Consider the following 20,907-nt stretch of genomic DNA (forward strand, 5'->3'; position numbering starts at 1 on the left):
AAATAGCATTAATTCCCTACCTCTCGAATTTTACTAAACTAACCTCAATTTCAATTTGATAATGGAATAATATAGTCAGTAATAATATTGCTTCCAGTAAACAGCGTGTCGTGACAAAGTCTAATGTATTAAGTTACTTGTGCAGTTATAATAGAGCGTCATAAATTTCAGGTTGATGTCACTGGCCACTATTATTTTTTTGTGTAATTGTATAGTATCAGATACTACATCAGACTTGAGTATATTTCTCTACTGGCCCTACGAAAAGTTTTCTAATAACGTAAAAAAAACGTTTAATTTGATTAAAATCGTTTAATTAGATAAATATAGTTTAATTAGAAGCAAATGGTTTAATTAGATAAAATCATTTAATTAGAAACAAATTATTTAATTAGATAAAATCGTTTAGTTAGAAACAAATGGTTTAATTAGATAAAATCGTTTAATTAGAAACAAATGGTTTTATTAGATAAAATTGTTTAATTAAAAACAAATGGTTTAATTAGATAAAATCGTTTAATTAGACAAAAATCGTTTAATTAGAAACAAATGGTTTAATTAGATATAATCGTTTAATTAGATATAATCGTTTAATTAGAAACAAATCGTTTCATTTGATAAAATCGTTTAATTAAAAACAAATGGTTTAATTAGATAAAATCGTTTAATTAGACAAAAATCGTTTAATTAGAAACAAATGGTTTTATTAGAAACAAATGGTTTTATTAGATAAAAATCGTTTAAATAGATATATAGAATAATATAATAGATATAATAGTTTAATTAGATAAAAATCATTTAATTAGATATAAAAATAAATAAAACGGCCTCCGTGGTGAAGAAGTAAGGCTGTCGACTAACAAGCTGAAGGTGGCGGGTTATAATTCTGGCGTGCGCAAGTAAATTTTATTTTGATTAATTTGTGTTATTTCACAAATTACTGGTTTAAAAATATTAAATATCTAGTATATTTCCGGCACGTTCCAGAGTTGAAGTTACTCTCAGTATCGCCCTGGTGTAGAACCACCATTCAGAATAGAAACTTTGCTTAAAATGGATTTCGCCCTGTCCATGACCAGATGTGAATAGCCAGGTACTTTCTCACCTTACTCTTCGCAATCTCCTTCCTCTCCCCACCACCTACAGCCTCACAACACGCATGTATGTCATAAAATTCTCTTATCGTTTGAGATATATTTTTATTTTATTTTATTTTATTTTATTTTTTTTTTATTTTTTTATTTTTTTATTTATTTTTTTTTTTTTTTTAAAGAAAGACAAACATTCCCAGGTTACGAATAACCCAACAATGTTTGAAAATCTCCTACTACCAAAAATATAAATATATTAATATATATAAATATATTGTTAATGTTCTATTCTGAACTAGAAATTGAAAACTGTTAGATACGTGTTTGACTTAAAATTAATAATGATTATGATGGTAAAACAATGGACTTCATTTTTGCAATGTTTTTATTCATTATGAGAAATCAAGAACAAAATGTTTAATTTCAAATGGTCCCGAAAAACTGCTACACGATGCTTTTCGCAGACAATGATGTACGGAGTATATTGTATGGTTTTAGTAAATATTAGTCAAGTTGTCCCACAGAACAATGGATCATATTATTATATTGATGTCAAATGTTTTCTGTACAAACGTGGATAATTAGTTAAATACACCAAACTATGTTTCAAGGCTATTAATTAATTACAGTGCTGGAACAATCGTAAACAATAATTGGTATTTTTAATGGCGTAACTGGTAATATTATTTTTAATTTAATTATATGAATTCACACGGTTTTAGCGTCGGGAAAACCTACTCTAAGGACGGATTGTTTCGGAGTATTTGAACAATTCATCAAATTTTAACGTTCGTTTTCAAGTTCTGTGAAAGATTTTTTCAAGTTCTGTTTTTATTTCAGTTTTGTCAAGCAACTAGCCTGTAATGATATAATAACAGAACTTGAATTGGACTTTCACAGACCCCAGAAATGAACGTTGAAATTTGATGAATTGTTCAAATACTCCGAAACAACCCGTCCTTAGTTAATCCCTAAAAACAATCTAAGAAAATTAATTGAAATCTGCTTTAAGTAAACGCTTTATCTAAAGTAAGAAGACATTAAATACATTTTATTTTTTATGTGAAACTGCACAAGAGCCCAACTGCTCTCATCCGTCTGGAGCCAGTTAGACTATGGCATCCTCAATTGATGTATGCTGTGAGGCTGAAGGTGGTGGGGAAGGGAAGAAGAATGTCGAGAAGTACCCGGCTATTCAGATCTGGTCACCAAACATAGCCAAATTCATTTCAAGCAACTTTCAATTCTGAATGGTGGTTTTACACCAGAGCGATACTGAGAGAATCTTCAAATCTGGAACCTACTATATACCTATTATTTTTATTTGAGTAAATTGTGAAATAACACTAATTAATCGAATAAAATTTACTCGTTCACGCCGAGATTTGAACCCGTCCTCCAGCTTGCTAGTCGTGAGCCTCATTCCTCGACTACGAAGGCCGTCAAAATATATAACATAATAGCTATTTGACTGAGCGCTTCCTATTGTCGAAATTTTTATTATTATTCAAAAGAGGCTGTAAGTTTTAAATTTAAATGTGTATAAATGATGTAACTAAATTGGAGTAATTTCTTTCTTTGTACATTTTCCTTAACATTTGATTGTGTTTCATTCAAGTGTATTAAACAAATGAAGAGGAGTCGGTTTCGGGTTTTGGCAGATGAATATCTGTTTGTGAAGGGAAAATGTTCAGTTTCAGACGCAAATCGGGTTTGGAAACATTAGGATTAGAAAAGGTTTGAGGTTGGTTTGAGATAATGTTTTAGAAATGATGTTCTTACCTTGCCCTTACCTCTATTTTTGGGTTATATTAAGGGAATCGTGTAATGGTAATGCCTTTTTAAGTATATCTATTTGAATTTCACTTTTGTTTTCGGTAATGAATGAATGCAAATCTTGGAAGCGGAAATTAACCCACTTCTCGACATCCGATCGAGCTAAAACTCGACAGATAGACTCGTTGTCGACGACAATGCATTCTATCACGCTTGTGTTGGTGTTAATATACGAAATTAATGTCAGTCCTACCTAATCAGGATTTTATTTCGTTATAAAAAAAATAAATTTTTATATCTAGTATAATCCTTTTAACAACTTATTTCTATGACATTAAGGACACTTTGCAATACATCTAAAACTTATTCGTTATAGTATTTGGCTCAGTTGTTAGCGATGTTGGCTTCAGTTCCTCAGGAGGAAGGTTCAATCCTTAGTCAATTTTTTTTAATTAATGTTTTAAAAGATATGATAAAAATACACAGTAGTTAGGAGCCAATCCCTCTTATTTTTACGTGTTGATTTTTAATCTGTTATACCTCTATATTATAAAGTTATAAAATATTGTTAAAGCTTGTAAAGTCTTACTGTGTTGTTTATAATTGAAGTCCTGTTTTAACTCGACCGTTTGGCATTTCATCTGTCTGTAAATTTTTTGAATGTTCCGTTTGCTATTTCGAAAATCTGCTGATTGAACTTTATTATTCAAGCAAGTCTTATTTTGACTAGATTGCTAACTTTGAATGAGCTTTTCTATATTTTGGTACTTATCTGCCTGAGGAACGTTTCAATAAATTTTTTGTCATTGAGTTATTGATGTTTCTTAAGACAAAATGTATAATTCCTTATTTGAAATAAATAATGTTTCATAAAATATTATATGATTTAGAGAGAATTAAAAACATTATTTTTAGTACGCGAAGTCTACAATTTACAGTCTACAGTCTACACTGTTCACGAATTACCAGGATAAATAATTATGCAAACCCACTCCAATTGTTACATATTTATGCTGGCTGTTTTTTTTCCACTTTCCATCATAGCAAAAGGGGGAATTTCCCAATTGAATGGTGTTTAATTCTATTGATAAAATCTTTTTGTTCTAGGATCCAACGAGGGTGGTGTGTCCGGTTATAGACGTAATTAGCATGGACACCTTCCAGTACATCGGAGCTTCCGCTGACCTCAGGGGAGGGTTTGATTGGAATCTCGTATTCAAGGTAAACCAATCAATAATTTGTAGACATTACGCATCATAGATGTCTAAAAGTTAAACTTTATTTTCAATTTCTTTTTTCTCTAAATTATTAATTGTTACAGTTTTTTGCATGTATTTTATTATTTAACTTTTCTATGTATTATCTTACAATGTTTTTTTTTGTTTTTACTTTCATATATTCTATGATTTTATTGCAAAGAACGCGTGGGATTACATCATCGTCCCCGAGATTTGGAATGAACAAGGAAAAAAATCAGCAGAGCAGCAAATTCCTAATTAACGCCATAATCAATAGCGTATCCACTAAAAGCTAAACTGCGTTTGCCTTGATTATATAAAATGGGGAAATGCGGAAATATTAGGATCTTTATGAACACGTGTTCCGACATCGTGATAACACATTTGTATTTTAGTAAACGCTTAGTAGAAAACCTATCAATTCATTCATTATGGGCCTGCAATCCCGTGTTAAACCGGATTACGAATAATGTGATGAGGTTCTTAATAAATTAGTAATATTATTATTTTTTCTCTTCATATGAGATATATAATCTTACAAAAAACCGGAGAAAAAAAAATTAGTACATTTTGAATATTTAACTTTTGCTAAATTGGCTAGAACAAAATGTCGGTGGCAACATTTAGTCCAGTCAGTGGGGGATAAAAAAGGGCTCCACCTTGCAAAAGGTTAGGTAGTAGCGATTTTCACATATGTTGTTAAGATTGGGACTCTAAAGAAAAAAAAAAGTTTTCGACCTTGGGAGGGTCGAGCTCGATCCGCCATCTTGGATTGAAGGTGCCAAAATTTGTTTTTTTCAAAATAATTGTGAAGTGGTCGTTTTTACAACCAAATTGTTGAAAGCAAACTTAAAGACAACTAAATTACCTACATTTTTTGTAGAAAGTTTTTTTTTGTAAGTCTAATAGGTAACGAGTTACAGTGGTTGAAAGAAGAAAATTTTGACAAAAAATTGTAAAACTCCAGTTTTCTTGATAAATTTTTTACGAACATATTACACAATATCATTTTAACAAATTTCTACGTTACAATATACTTATATAGCATCATCCGTGTGCTCGATGACGTTGATTTGTTATAGTGGGATCCTAGTCTACAGCTGACTTGGCAACACTGATTGAGTCGGGGTGGTTACAGGACGTTGCCTGGATGCTCGGTCACACAGTGTGCTCGTGCGCAAAGGTACGAAATCATCATTTTATGGTGTTTTCGAACAACTTCCAGAAGGCGTGCAACTTGAAGGTAGCAAAATTAATGTTGTAGATGGAGGATATCTTTTACATAAAGTTGTATGGAATCGGAATGATTATTTTGGGTCAATTTGCGAGAAGTACGTTCACTATGTAAGAAATCACTATGGATCATATGCAGTCATTGTTTTCGATGGATATCCGCTTGATGATGGTGAAAAAAATACGAAAACCGCAGAAAGACTTCGCCGATCGAAGAAGCACATGTCTGCAGATGTTCTTTTCGATTAAACAATGCCAGTTCAAGTTTCACAAGAACGATTTTTAGCCAATGAAAATAACAAAGTCCGTCTGATTTCGATGCTTACAAAGCAATTTATACAGGATGATTTTACAGTTAAGCAGGCTGAAGAAGATGCTGATGAGTTGATTGTCAATACTGCGATTTCCTTGTGTTCATCATATGACGCTGTTTTCATTATTGGCGAAGACGTTGATCTCCTAGTTCTGCTGACAGCATGACAGCATTAGCACCACAAAAAAATAGTATATATCTTCGCAAACCCGGTAGAGGCAAAACTTTTGAAAGATTGTATTTCGCGAAAAGTGTGAAATACAAAGAGGCGGCTGAGAATATTCTGTTTCTTCATGCCTTTAGCGGCTGCGATACAACATCGTCCTTCTTCAACCAAGGAAAAAATAAATTTAGTTCGCTTGTGCAAAACGACACAAGACTCAATGCCATGATAAGAATCTTCAAACAACATGATGCAACACCAGAAGACATAGCAGTTGCAGGAACACGCTTTCTTGTTGCTTTATACGGGGGTGACATGGATAAGGAAACCTTGGAAGAAGTCCTCTACAAACGTTTCGCCATTGTTGTCGTTGTCGACAACAAAAAGCAAATTCAATCTTGCCTCTTTGCCACTAACGAACGACGCTACACGGTACCATGCATTTAGAACGTACCATCAAGTCCAAAAATGGTATGGAATCCAAAAAAATCCAGAAAACTGGGCCTGGAAACGTGACATCAACGGGCTTGTTCCAGTAAGAATGACAAAGAAACCAGCACCCGAGACTTAAAATTTATTTCATGCAATTGTAAAAAAGGATGCGGCGTTGCATGTGGCTGCAGGAAAGCTGGATTTAAGTGTTCTATTGTATGTGGGTGCTGTAATGGTCAAACATGCCGAAATTCGCCAGAGGTTCACATCGATGTCGAGGACGAAGAAGAAGAGATTTTGTCAATGGAAGCCCAAATATCACAGGCAATGAGTTAGATGATGACATTGATGACGAAGACTGTTATTAAGTAACATAATTTATAGTAACATAATTCACAGTAATGTAACATAATTTACTGTAGCATAACGCTGGTATATCTGTGGAGTTGACCTACTGGGGATACCACAATAAAAAAATGCGCAATGTTCTCTACCTCATGGTGGTGTGGAAATGAGTTAACAAAATTATTATAATTATGTAATGAATAACCCGCAAAAATTACAGAGTTGGGAATTTCATCACTTTTTTGAAAAATATTTACATTTCCGCCACTGTAACTCGTTACTTATTAGACTTACAAAAAAAAACTTTCTACAAAAAATGTAGGTAATTTAGTTGTCTTTAAGTTTGCGTTCAACAATTTGGTTGTAAAAACGACCACTTCACAATTATTTAAAAAAAAACAAATTTTGGCACCTTCAATCCAAGATGGCGGATCGAGCTCGACCCTCCCAAGGTCGAAAACTTTTTTTTTTCTTTAGAGTCCCAATCTTAACAACATATATCAAAATCGCTACTACCTAACCTTTTGCAAGGTAAAACTCCCCACTGACTGGACTAATTGGTTTCCATTCAAATCTACATGTAACGCGGAAGACATTTCTAGTGTCTATTGTATATTCAGTGGTTTTAGCAAACACACATTTATCTGGTCACGTTATGTTTGTTGTCGGTCTATTTTGGTATTTCCTGTGTTTTTTTAAAGGGCAGTCGCCGCAAAGGTCACAGATGTTATTTTGCTCTTTAAAATAATTTTGTTCACAATCAAATGGTAGTATTTTCATTTGTAGTCTGTTAAAAAGTGTTGTAAAATTAGAGTTGTTCGCTATTTCGACATCTAGATCGGTCTTTGTCTTGGATAGGTCAAGAGAACATCGCATCAATAACAATTCTGATGATTTTATCTTCTTTTGAATGCGTCAGTCTTCTGATTGAATCTAACTTTTACCTTTCCCATCACCGTACGGTGTTGAACGAGTGTAGAAATTCATATTACAATTAAATTTCAATTTAAATTTTCAATATTTTGTTTTAATGATAATCGTCGTCTGCAATCTCACAGGATAGCTTTAAGCTTTGCATTTGATTTTGTTTTATCCTTTGAATTACCGCGTGTCTCTTATTAGCTTTATTTTATTATTAATTTATTGTAATAATTATTTAACTAAAGTCAGGATGTCAAAAAAGTTTGCTGCAAATATTAGGGCGACATAAGACAATTTGATATTTAATAATTAATGATAATTTTAACTCTTTTTTTATGTCTAGATGTTCAAAATCATAAATGTGTATGTTTTTTGTGTTCCAGTGGGAGTACTTGGGGGGCCACGAGCGGGCGGCGCGCCTGTCGGACCCGACGGGTGTCATCCGCACGCCCATGATCGCCGGCGGCCTCTTCTCCATCGACAGGAAGTACTTCGAGAAGCTGGGCACCTACGACACCAAGATGGATGTCTGGGGGGGCGAGAACCTCGAGATATCTTTCAGGTGCATATCCAGCTCATTATACTATGGGATTCCCTACTATTATTAATTATTGTATTTTGTGTGGACCGCTTTTTTTTCACAAGTTTTTCGTTTTCTGATTGTGGTTATTTCTGGTATTTGACCACTTCAATCAAAAGTTCTATTCAAAAGTAAAAACTTTACAATGTGTTATCATTGATAACATTAAATCTACACTATCAACCTTAGTTTTTACACTTTTTACAGGACATAATCTTATCTGATTACATTATTGCTCCATACTCTAACTACTGCTCGTCAATGATTCTTTTCTTATGTAAAATCAGAGGACAAAATAAGTTGCAAATTAACCAATATAGAGCAATGATGATAATACTTAGGATTAATAGATTTTCAAAAATAACTAAAAAAAATTTAAAGGAACTAAATTGGCTATATATTTTATACATAAAATAACAAATAATCTATTACCAAAATACTTTTCAAAAAAAATTGTACACACAAGAATGTGCAATGAAATTAGGCTACCAAAACAGAACAAAGCCAATACACAAACAGGTTTACTATACAAACGAATGCAATGTCATAGTGCGCTACTTCAAACTATACAGTCTGCACCATTTGATAGATTCAAGCTGGATTGTAGGAGCCATAGTAATGAAAAGTAATGTTATATTGTATGATTTATTATAAATTAGACATTTGTAAACTTGGGTGTATAAATGGCTAAAATAAAATTAATAAACATAAAAATAAATAAATGGGATACTGTAAAAAAATCAAGGTCTTTTCTCACTAAAACTTAAATCAATAGAAAGTCTTTTTAATAAATAATCTGTTTTCGTTTCATTCACATGTTTTGCATATTTTGTGTTAAACTTGATCCCTTCTTCCTCAGGGATATGTCGGAAATAACTTTTCGCTCAGTTCGCACACGTCACAACTAAGATCATGAGACCCACGTCTCGTCGCCACCAATCGTTGTTGAATTCACAAAACGTAAAACTAGAATGCTTTCATAACCTCACTTACGACCAAATAGAAACCAAACAGATGCTGTAACTAGGATTTTTATATCATTTCTTGAGTGACCGTTCTGTTCCAAGCGATCTAAATCTAACGCATTGTTATAAAATGTGACATAAATGAAGCCGTGTTTAAAGTCTCGAAGACGATGTGAGTGGCGACAACCTCGCCCGATAGCTCGTCGGAGATAGGATACTTGCATCACCGATGAGTAGTCACACCTCACAATGCAGGACATCATATGCTGATGTTACTGAGGGCCGTCTCTGTTTCATGTTGACAAACGGCCGCTTCCTCCTGATTAATGTTTTTTATGGTTATATGGAGTTTAATGTGGAGGAATTCCAAAATATATGGCCGCAGTTGGCTGCTGGTGCTGATGCTCGTGCTGATTATGATGCCAAAATATGCAATTTTACTAGGGTTTTATAGGTAACAAATTTTTGTCTACCGAGAAAATATAAGGGGCCGTTCAAGTATTATGTAAGCACTATAGGGGGGCAGGGGGTCTTTGCTTTGCTTATTTTTGATGACATGGGGGGGTCGAGATAGTGATTACGTCAGCACTGCTCAGCAGTAGTTTTTTTTTTTTACACATTGGCAACCCACACATTGTTTATGTTTGAAAACCGAATACATATTCGGGGATTCCCACAAATAAATAATACGTTTAGGTACTCGCTTAAAAGCGAATGGGGGAATTACCGCGCGCTACTCACTTGTCAAAATTTCTTCCATCAATCTATTGTTTCGTTTCAGTACGATTGACGATTTGACGTGTTGTAAGCAAATCAAAGCAAGTTAATATTTGTGTTACCGTTAATTCTCTTTCGCTTATGAATCAATAAAAAAACAGAATACATTAACAGAAAAATGCATATAGGTACCAATTTTTACGTAAGCATGGGAGGGGGGGGGGGTAAGAGCTTTGCTTACTTTTGGTGACAAGGGGGAAGAGGGGGTAAATAATTGTAATAAATCTGCTTACGTAATACTTGAACGGCCCCTAAGGCCTCTAAGGCTGTAAAAGCCAGGTAACATTTGAAATACCCATATGAAGTAAAAATTCTGAGGCGCCATATGACTCCGTTCTATTTGTATAAAGAACATTAACTTTTAAATTTTTTAAATAAATGTATGGCGATATTCGCCAAGATACGTGAATCGTCGAGTTTCAGATACTTGCGCGTACATGTGGAAGAAAGTTCTCGATTGACATTGTTTTATGTGCTTGCTGAATATGATTATTGCACCCCCGATTTGGGGTGATGATGTGAGGATGAAGGGAGAGGGGAGGAAACGAGGAAACCAGATTTGTAGTGGAAATTTGGGAAGTACCTGCTGCCTTTAATTTGCATCTCTTCACATATCTAAGACATTTCTCCAATTGTAACGTGCTTGTTTACAGAGTTTGGCAATGCGGCGGATCGCTGGAGATAGTGCCGTGCAGTCGCGTTGGCCACGTGTTCCGCAAGCGCCATCCGTACAGCTTCCCGGGTGGCTCCGGGAACGTGTTCGCACGCAACACGCGTCGCGCAGCCGAAGTTTGGATGGATGACTACAAACGCTTCTACTACGAAGCGCAGCCGCTTGCCAAGAATGTCGCCTTTGGAGAGTGAGTTCTTTGAGTTAATATTTCTGCGATGAATCCTTAATATTTTCATAATTTAAAAGGAAAATTGTGATGCGGGCTAGACAGTTGTTATAAGAATACTGTCTCGGTCCACGGTCTGCCTGTGGCTTTGATTTTGTAGATTTTGACTTCGACGCTGGCTCAGCGCAATAAATTATCAAGCTAGTTGTTTGCATTTATTGTACTTGAGCTGTAAGGTTATGTCTAATGATGTTCAACTCTTACAAATATAGCTTCTGACCTTTCTTAAAGAATATCGGCAAGTGTATAAGTAAAATGATAGATTTTCTGTTTTCACCTACTTATGCAAAATCTGCACTAAAAAAAAACATTTGCCACCAGTTTTTAATGCACTTAATCACTAATGACGGCTGTTTTATCATGTCATGATGAATGTTATTTTTAATACATCTATTTGAATTTAGCTTTTATTTTCGTGATTGAATGAATGCAAATCTTAGAAGCCGAAATTAACCCACTTAATAACATCCGATAAAGCTGAAACTCTGCAGATAAACGCACCGACGATGACAATGCATTCTATCAACCTTTGGTGGCAATTAAGTACATACAAGCAGCATATAAGCGTTTCTCTGAAATTGGAAGACATTTCAGCAGTTAATACACGAAATAAATGTCGATCCTAAGCGATCGGCATTTGGTGAGGTTCTTAGCGTGGTTGAATCCAGTCCCTGTGAAGAAATGTACACTCCTCAGCCAAACCAAAAAAAAAAAGTTAAAAGACATTTTTAAATATATTTATTTATTTTTATTTAAGTACATAAAACAGGCATGGTGCCCAAAAATTTACATTCATGGATGTTTAAATACATAATAATAACAAAAATAGTAACAAAATGAATAAGCTAAATATGCTGAAGTAAATAAAAAATAGAATGGGTAAATGGTAAATACAAATATGTTCATCAACGATTTGTTATTGTCACACCTGTACTGGTGAGACACTGATTAGGTAGGTACAATGTTGCTTCTCTTTAAATAAAGGGCTTCATCACAATATCAGCTTAATATGATTAAAGGTAATACATTTTTTTTAAGTGTTTAAATTGATCATTAAAAATGTCTATTTCATTATTAGAGCCATGTATAATGTTATAATTTCTTAATGTTCGCGGTACAGGGGAAAAATATCCTGTATTTGTGTGGTAGGCTTTAATATAGAAAATGTCTTTCATCCTCCTTGTTGATTTTCTTGATGGTATATTGATGTTAATTTGGGATAAAATGTTTGGTGTATCAACTGATGCATGTATAATTTTGTGTAGGAGCAGTACGTCAGAAAGTTTACGTCTGACCGTCAGTGAGTGTAATTTATAGTGCAAAATTCTTTCATTATAATTATATGTACCATAGTACAAATACATTATTTTTACGGTTTGTTTTTTTTATGTTTTGTTTCACTAAAACGTAGGAAGATAAAATTTCCATCCTTGACAATTAATATTGTGACATTTCAGAATAAAAATTGTGTTACTTGAGTAACAATCAGATCTAATTGATTGCAGGTTTTTTATGCTTGCAAAACAGATCTTTGTAGACCTTTTGCTAGGCTGTGAGCTTCCTCACAGCCATTCATTCACTAATATTTTTCTTGTCCACAGAATATGAAGAAATCTGTTCAGAAGTTTATATAATACTAGCGGACCCGGGCAAACATTGTCCTTCCACAGACCGCCTTTTATGTAGACCGCATTTTATATAGACCTTATTTTATATAGACCGACTTTTATTTGGTGGCGCTGTTGTCAGATATTTTATGCATTTGACACACATAAAATACATGCGCAAGTCACATGCATCGTAGATATTGTTTTGACATTTCATTTGATATCAATCGTTTCAGCAGATTTTGATTACTGTTATAAAATAAGTAAAAATGTGGGGAAGTTAAAATTTGTGGTTGTATGTATTATTGGATGAGAAATCTGAAAAAAAAAAAAATCATTGAAAATTTTTTGTTTTAGGTCTCTGCAACAGCGCCACTTATCTATCAAAACTATCCTTTCTTTCAATCTGGAACTATCCATACACATTCACAAAATTTCATTGTAACCGATTGGGCGGTTTCGGAGATTATCGTGTACGAAAACAGTGACACGTGGTTTTTATATACTAAGATACTATTTTATACCCCTTTCCTAAAATTAATTGTAATTTATTTAATTCCCCCAGTATCTCAGAGCGACTGGACTTGAAGCAGAGACTGAAGTGCAAGCCCTTCAAGTGGTATCTGGACAATGTGTACCCGGAGCTGACTATCCCCAAGACTGTGGTCACCAGCTCCTCTCTCGGGGGCACCATCCGACAGGGTGCCATGTGCCTCGATAGTCTGGGAAACCTCATCGAGGGATCAGTAGGTAAGCGATCCATTAATTATTTATCATTTCATCGAGACCTATGTATTTGTAAGTATTCTACAAATTTATTTGGAGGAGCAAACTTAGTATTCTGAAATTATAAATATTTTATTTTTATTGGAACCAATTTTCTTTAATATCTTTTGAAGTTTATACTATGTCATTGAAGAAGATGATAATACTAATACATCTAGACAAAACATGAAAGAGAACAAGACCCAAAAAAATAAAAAAAGATAACAGTCTCAACTGGGAAGTAGGTTAAGATGTTGTCCCAATTACACAGATATCCTGGTTCGATTCCCAGTTGAAACCGTTATATTTTTATTTTTCTGTGTCTTGTTCTGTTTCAATTAGGTTTATTAGTATATTCTTCCTCTTCAGTTAAAAATATTTCTCTACTCTTTTTTGCGAAATCTTATCTCTAATTTGATTATCGATCCGTACATAAAAAAATTAATATCAGACAAGTTTGAGTATTGTCTTATTTTTTTTTTAACATTTTTTAAAGCTCTATAGCTCGTGATGGAAATAACAATTTGTGCTGAAAAAGTTGCATTGTCCTAAAAATTCTAAACAGAAAAAGCTGTGCAAATTTCATAATGTCAGAGCTCATCTGATATATTGCTGCTTCAAATACATGGATTTTCTGTTTTAAAATTAAAATTGCAGCTGTAAACGCAGATTTGAACTTTAGGTAGGTCAGGTCAATTTAGAAATTATGAGCAAGGAAGCAATGCGATTTAATTGAATTATTTCTTGTAACTCCCGTGCTTTTGCTGTGACAGTCATCTGCAGTAGAATGTCTGGCATCTGTGCAAACAGACTAATAGACTAATGCAATCAAACCGTGGCGTTTTTCACTAATCATTCTAATCTGAAGCTCATGGTGATTTGTCTCGCATGACTGGGCATGAAATGCAGATTCTCCGGCCTTTTTATCCATCCATCATGAGCAAATCTTTTTGACCTCAATCTGGATAATTCACATCTGAAAGTGATGTTTGATGTCAAGGAAAATTCATTTCATTTCTCTTTGTTGTTACATATTGCTGCAGTGATTAGAACAATTTTTTTTAAATGTAACAATCAGCTGTATCAGAGTAGCTAGCTGTCTGTCATGTACTATAATTATTTATTTACTGTAATATTATTAGCACCCATTTATTAAATTTAGATTTTAAAATTAACCCCTTTGATGAACGTATTTCTCTCAACTTTGGACTCATGTCTAGTTTTGTAAATTTTGCTACTGGTATTTCTTCAAACAGTTAGTGTAACTTGCAGACTCGTGACTTTTGGGTGTACTAGAGTGCTAATATTACAAAAAATGGCATTATTGATATTGTTGTAGCTGGACACGATTTTTTTTCCTGAAAATATTAATACAAAAAATCGAAAAAAAATAGTGAAAAGCAAGTAGGCTTGAATTATGGTTAGAAATCTGTTTTTGCATCTTTATGTACATTCCTACCTTGTGCATTGTATAATTTAGAATTCTCTTTATTTTCCAGGCATGTATCCCTGTCATAATACTGGAGGAAACCAAGAATGGACGGTCACATCAGTTGGCTACATAAAACACCACAGCCTCTGCCTGACTCTGGCCAGGTTTGAGGTGTCCGCCCCGGTGGTCATGATGCCCTGCGAGGCGGAGGACAATGTCAACCAGATGTGGAAACCAATACAAGGGGGACGCATTAGACACGCCAAGATCAACTATTGTCTGGACTCCCGGCTCAAGACCCTGACGGCGCAGAACTGTGACTTGACGCAGATCAGCCAGCAGTTTGAATTCAAGACTATGTGAATTGATTTGTAGTTCCTATGTTATCAGATATCACGGCATGTGTCAGATCGTGCGCGTCTGAGAGCCTGTTTCGATTGGTCCAGGCAGATGCGGCCACTGCTTCAAACAATGATCAGATTTTGCGAATGGTCGAGAATTTCTAAAAGTGCAGCCTTCAATAATTTATGTTAGATTTTTTAGGTCTTATTCTTCTACGCCAAGTGGCCAGTTTTTCACTGATTGATTATAAAGAGTCATGATGTTGTTAATATATTTTCATATTTGTTTGTTTTTAGTATGAATATTGAAATGGCATTTTATTGTGATGTAGTTACCTACATACATAATATTATTTTCTTTCCTGATTCTATGCTTTGTAAATTAAATTTAAAAAAAATCAAATGCATTAATATAATCATTAAAAAAATTGGAAACAAAATTCAGTGTTGCCAACGATAATTCAATTTAGAATTAGAAATTGAATTTCTATGAAATAATTGTTATAAATCATTCATTCACCTTTAGGTTTTAAGATATCACCATCACTGCCAAAATAAAGAAACTATGAATTGTCACTTGACCAAAATTACTTCTAATTTAAAATACGAATCACTTTTGGGTAAATATAATTATTTTATTGCTTATTGATATTTTGTCTGAAGATGTGTTATTCTTTTGATATCTTATTCTTCATCAGGAAAAGCAGTGATGTTATGTTTAATATTTTTGACATAATTTACATAGATATTTTCAAATGTACTTCAAAACAAACCTGACTAAAAAAGCGCCTTTGAGATGATAGACACTTCAAAAAACATGGCGATAGAAATTAGCAAAGTATTAATGTTATTGTTTTTTTTCATAAAATTGAAACCAAGCTGCTACGCTTTGATAATTTATAAAGACGTAGAAATGTTTTTCAAATAGAAAATAGATACTAAAAACTAAATGATTCAATTTTAACAAAACAAATGCAATTTCTTTATCTGAGATAAATTGTTAAACAATAATATAATGCACATTAGCCCTTTTCTTATTAAAATTAAAAGACTTTTAGAAGTTTCTATTCAAATGGGCTAATTCACCGCCATATTTATTAATACAGGCCGTGCGGTAGAAAATGCACTGACAGTTTTAACAAAGATGGCCTTGGCTAATACAAACAGTTGCTTCCTGTAATGCACAAAATGCGATGAATTCAAAATATTTCAAGGAAATTGTTATTCTTCGAAATGAACAAGTGCTTTCAGGATTTTTATAAAATTTAAATGTCTTTCATTTTATAGATTGTAAATATGACGTAATTTTGCAATGTCATTTTTGTTAATTATAATAAAAATGTGTACATAATTGATATTATGGAATTAGGAACTATTATTATTAGAAGTAGAGATTTAGTTGTAGGATTTAAATTATATTTTCTAAAGAAAATATTGTCATTAATAACATTTTTAGTCGACATGAAAGAAATTTTATTTGGTTATGTAGTATTTTTTTATTTGTTTTTATATTTTACGAAAATTATTTATTGTTTGTTATTTTTTAAACATATAATTATTTGCTGTAAAGATATTGACAGAATTATATCATAGTCTATTGATCAATTTTTTTTACCATATTTACGAAATTAAAGTATTCTTTTTATAATTTTAATACATTTAAGAAAAAGATGGAATAATGTTTACCAGACATGACTCTTCTTATTTACCAGCATAAAGTATTACCCTCTTGGTTTGAAATACAGTTTTTCTGACAGTATTATATGACTGCACTTGATTTTTGGTTTTCTTAGCCATTATTAAGTTCAGAGTATTGAAATTTAAATAATCTTGAATTTGTCACAAAAGTATATCAAAATCAGTTGACTGAGTCTAATTAATTTAATAGTGTATTTTGGCTCTGATTTTTATCTGTTAATTACAATCTCATCTAAAACTAAAAAAGAACAACTTATATCAAAGATTTGGAATTTTCATGTACAGAAATACTCACATTTTACAGAAGCTTTTTCATATGCAATCTCAAAAGATTTGTCACAAAAGTATACCAACCTTCAGTTTAACTTACTCTAATTGCTTTAATAGTGTATTTAGGCTCTGATTTTGGATTTGATGATAATCGTTCCATCCACAACTAAAAACAATATTGTTACAAGTGAGAAGATAATCTTTTTTTTGTGAAGAATTCATTGTTTTTCTTTTGGAAAAAAATCAAAAGTTTCATTATTTAGTTGTGATCGAATTTTTACTTATGGATAATGTTACCACTTTCAACACTTGTATGTAACAAATGGGCATGTGTGCATTGTACATACTAACACAATACCCTTGAGGTGATTTTTCTCAGAAATGGCGCTCTACAAACTATCCGTTATTATTTTATTTACCAATTACATCAGATGCCTTTATGCATTTCACTGCATAATTAATTACCTACTGCCTATGTATATAAAATATTCACATAATCTAATGTGATAATCTAATCTCACGCTAGTGTTTATATACTCCTAGTAACTTATATGAGACACCTGCTAAAACATATTATATGAAAAAATGTACAAACCTTAAAATTATCACGGCGTATGTGGCTCTCATAATTAATGTGAATGGTAGCTAATCTGGAGTGCTTGAATTAGCCATTGACGCTAGTGTAGTTGGATGTATTCCTATGCAGTGACTAAAGTTTAAATAATAAATTGTAATTTTGTATTGAGCCTTTGTTCGCCTCGAGAATGTTCGGAAATAGGTTTCCAAGTGATGAACAGTTAAGAAAATTTCTCACTACTCTAATGGCACTGAAACAATGAAATTGTATTATTTATATTAATAAGTCATTTGTATGTACTTCAGAATGAAATGTAATTCCTTGGCTTTTACTAGTATTTGCCATATAATTGAAACATTTTCTCATCGTACACGGGGGCATTTTGGCACTGATTTATGCAATTTTGTTAGAGATAGCACATAACCTCATTTAGTGACAGTTTAACACTAAATAGAAAGGCTAGCAATTACCATATCTTTTACTTGCCGCATTGAGAGGTCTACAGCGTGTCTTTACGTTTCCTTACATGAATTTATTTTCAACCGTATTACATAACTGTCACGTCATGCAAATGACCCCCAACCACACTAGCGCCATTTGCTTTGAGCTTTCCAGATTTCCGACCATTGAATTTCATAACATTGAGGATGCGATAGAGCCCCGGCTCTGTAGTTGGTGGTGTAACACAACATATTGCATTGAACACGACTAGGCTAAGCATCGCCGAAGGTAAATGAGAACTATGATAGCTTAAAAAGACAATACAGCAGGTTGTATATTCTAGTTGTAAGTTTTCACACTAATCTCTTAGAAATTATTCTCATATTGATTTGTAAATCATGAAAGTAAATACTTTATTTATTCTAGTTCTAATCTAAGTTACCAAACGCTGCATTGGTTTTCATTGTAGACGTTTATTATGGTTTAGAAAAATGATTATTATTGTTTGGTTATTTTTTCAACATATTTGATGTAGGCTGTGATCGGTATGTTTATTCTTCAGGATTCTAGAAACTTTAAACTAAATACTATTGTGGCCCCCTTGACCCTTTTTTAGACTTTCTATACAATTTGCTATGATAGCTATAGTAAATAAGATGTCATTCTAATGTTGAAATGTAATACATACTGTAATCCAATAAACACATAAACATAGTTTTATATAGCTCATGAGATCAACACAGTTAATAATAAATATAATTTTCATTGGTTTAGAATTCACAAGTTCAGCCATTGAAGCCACTTGTGTCTTTTTATAAATGTTAGGTAACTCGCTAATCCTGTTAGTGGTGTAGTTATCATTTAGAGCCTTCATATCCTCCCAGGCCTGGACATCAAAGAAGTCTTTCTCAGTACATTTGAACATACAATATAAAACACGTAGAAGAGTATGCATGAGACGATATATGAATGTGAATGAAGTAGAGAGTGTGTGCCGAGACAGAGTTGTGTGGCAGACTCTCCTTTCTGCCTGTCCCTACCGGGAAACGGTATGTTGATTTATTAATTAGTTTTATTAAAACGCATGCACATTTTCATTATGTTTTATTTCATTAGCGTGAATAGATCAGGCCCCCAGTTAGTCCGTGAACCTACTATTTTGTCGTTAGTCCCCTAAGAGACTTACTTTAGTTCTTATGAGAATATTTGATTTGACACCATCTTCAGTAGGTAATACTTTGGTCAACCTTGTGTATTCTATACCAATGATTGTAAGGCATGCGGCACTTGTGTGCCGGCTGTTGTAATAACGTGACAATTAAATTAGTCACATAGGAAACTGTTAGATTGTACTGTTATCGGTTAAATTGATTGAAGTGAGGATTTTACACCCTACTTAGTGATTATTTTCCATTCCATTAATAACTGTACTGTGCGTAGTTGTTACTGGTTGCCTTATTGATAATTTTTATAATACCTACCTACATAATAATAGTACATAAATATTTTACAATTCTCTCTCCGTCATTCAATCGTTAATCCCTTTTCCACTTTACCTGATAATTTTACATAAATAGTTCACTAAATTAATAATAGTTCCTGGGTCATACTATTATGACCTGGGAACTGTAGAACTTTTCTGAAAATTTCCATTAATTCTCGGTGTTTGAACAAAATTGTCATTTGTTTATACATCGAAACTTGCATTCAAGACAAAAATTTTAAAAATCAGGTAGCAATTTCTAAATCAGAAATATTGTCTAATCCTTTCCCTTTGTCTTAAAGAGTATTGCTTGAATCTTGTTTTGATAAATGTTTCAAAAATCGCAACCATTTTTCGAACAAATTTCGACCCAAAATTATCAGTAATGTTGAGAGTGAATTCCATAAGAATTTTTTAATGAAAATATAGTTTATATCCCTCCCAAACCATGATTTACTGTATTATAATTAGTGAGTATTGATTGTTGAGTACAATGATCACACCAGTTGGAATATAAATATGTATTACGCATTTCTTTTATTGGGAGATATAAAGCGAATAAATAATGATGAAATGCAATTTCTTAGGTGTTTTATTATATTCGGAGAAACGTGGAAACATTTAAATATGTCCTTATATATTTTATGCTCTTTAACTATTTCCTGGTTTTTCTGTACCCCAAAATAATGATAATATTTATTATATTTCACTGTCATTTGTGCTATAATCCTTGTAGATCCTGATGGTCTAGCACAGTGAAATCGATAACTTTAAAATATCTGTTCGATATGCGTAACTACCGATGATTTAATCCAATTTCCCAAGCACAGTCGTGCTGGTGACACCTAGACCGATATTGATAATGTGTAAATCATAAATCGACATACACTACAACACTGGAGGTTATCTATGAAACGACATTCCAAAACGTTAATTTTCATGCATTCATAAATTGGCAATTTTGAATTGAAACACCAACCTAAATAGGCATTGGCAGTCCGCATTTACTTTTTGATACTAAAAAGGGAGAATTAGTTTATTTAATTAATAGAACTTTATTTTTTAACATAAAACAAATTAAATAAATTTAAAAAATATATACCAGAGATAGTAATGTTAACGTAAAAATAAACATTTTTCGGCCACGAAAGAATGCCTTCTAAGATAGCTGCCCTAAATTGTGGAGGCTCAGATGTCTTTATTCACAACTTGTTACCTGAACAATTTAGTTTCTGAAAGCCCAAACCAAAGTAGCGTCATTGGCCCAAACAGGTTCAAGTCCCCGAGTATAATATGAATTCTTTCAATTCCAAGAATTTTGTTAGTTCAACTCCGTTCATTAACAAGCCAGTAATTTTGCATAACGAATGACATTATTTAAAAAAATATGACTATTTCGACTGTTAACACTTTTCTGATACTACTATCGTCAGTCGGAATATTTCTTATCAGTCATTGACCGTGCTTGCAAATATCGCTACTGACCATAGATGACGAATTTTAGTCAATATCGTATTAATATGGGGCTTTATCGATTGTCCGTGCTAAACCCCTGGCCAT

The 20,907-nt window shown here is 33.0% G+C and overlaps 1 protein-coding gene across 1 annotated transcript in view; it reads left to right on the top strand.

Annotated features, from left to right (window-relative positions):
- The window catches only part of Pgant2 (polypeptide N-acetylgalactosaminyltransferase 2), a 230,077-nt gene extending 213,763 nt beyond the window's left edge, over positions 1-16,314 (top strand). Inside the window, exons 6-10 of the mRNA XM_089635244.1 lie at positions 3,975-4,088; positions 7,896-8,074; positions 10,488-10,694; positions 12,906-13,090; positions 14,605-16,314. Of these exons, the coding sequence (XP_089491370.1) occupies positions 3,975-4,088; positions 7,896-8,074; positions 10,488-10,694; positions 12,906-13,090; positions 14,605-14,900 (981 nt within the window). The 3' untranslated portion in view covers positions 14,901-16,314. The remainder of the gene's footprint in view (positions 1-3,974; positions 4,089-7,895; positions 8,075-10,487; positions 10,695-12,905; positions 13,091-14,604) is intronic.
- The last annotated feature ends 4,593 nt before the right edge of the window (positions 16,315-20,907 follow it).

This window comes from Hesperophylax consimilis, chromosome 9, assembly GCF_061612785.1.
Source record: "Hesperophylax consimilis isolate HC1 chromosome 9, BYU_Hcon_1.0, whole genome shotgun sequence".
Lineage (NCBI taxonomy): Eukaryota > Metazoa > Arthropoda > Insecta > Trichoptera > Limnephilidae > Hesperophylax > Hesperophylax consimilis.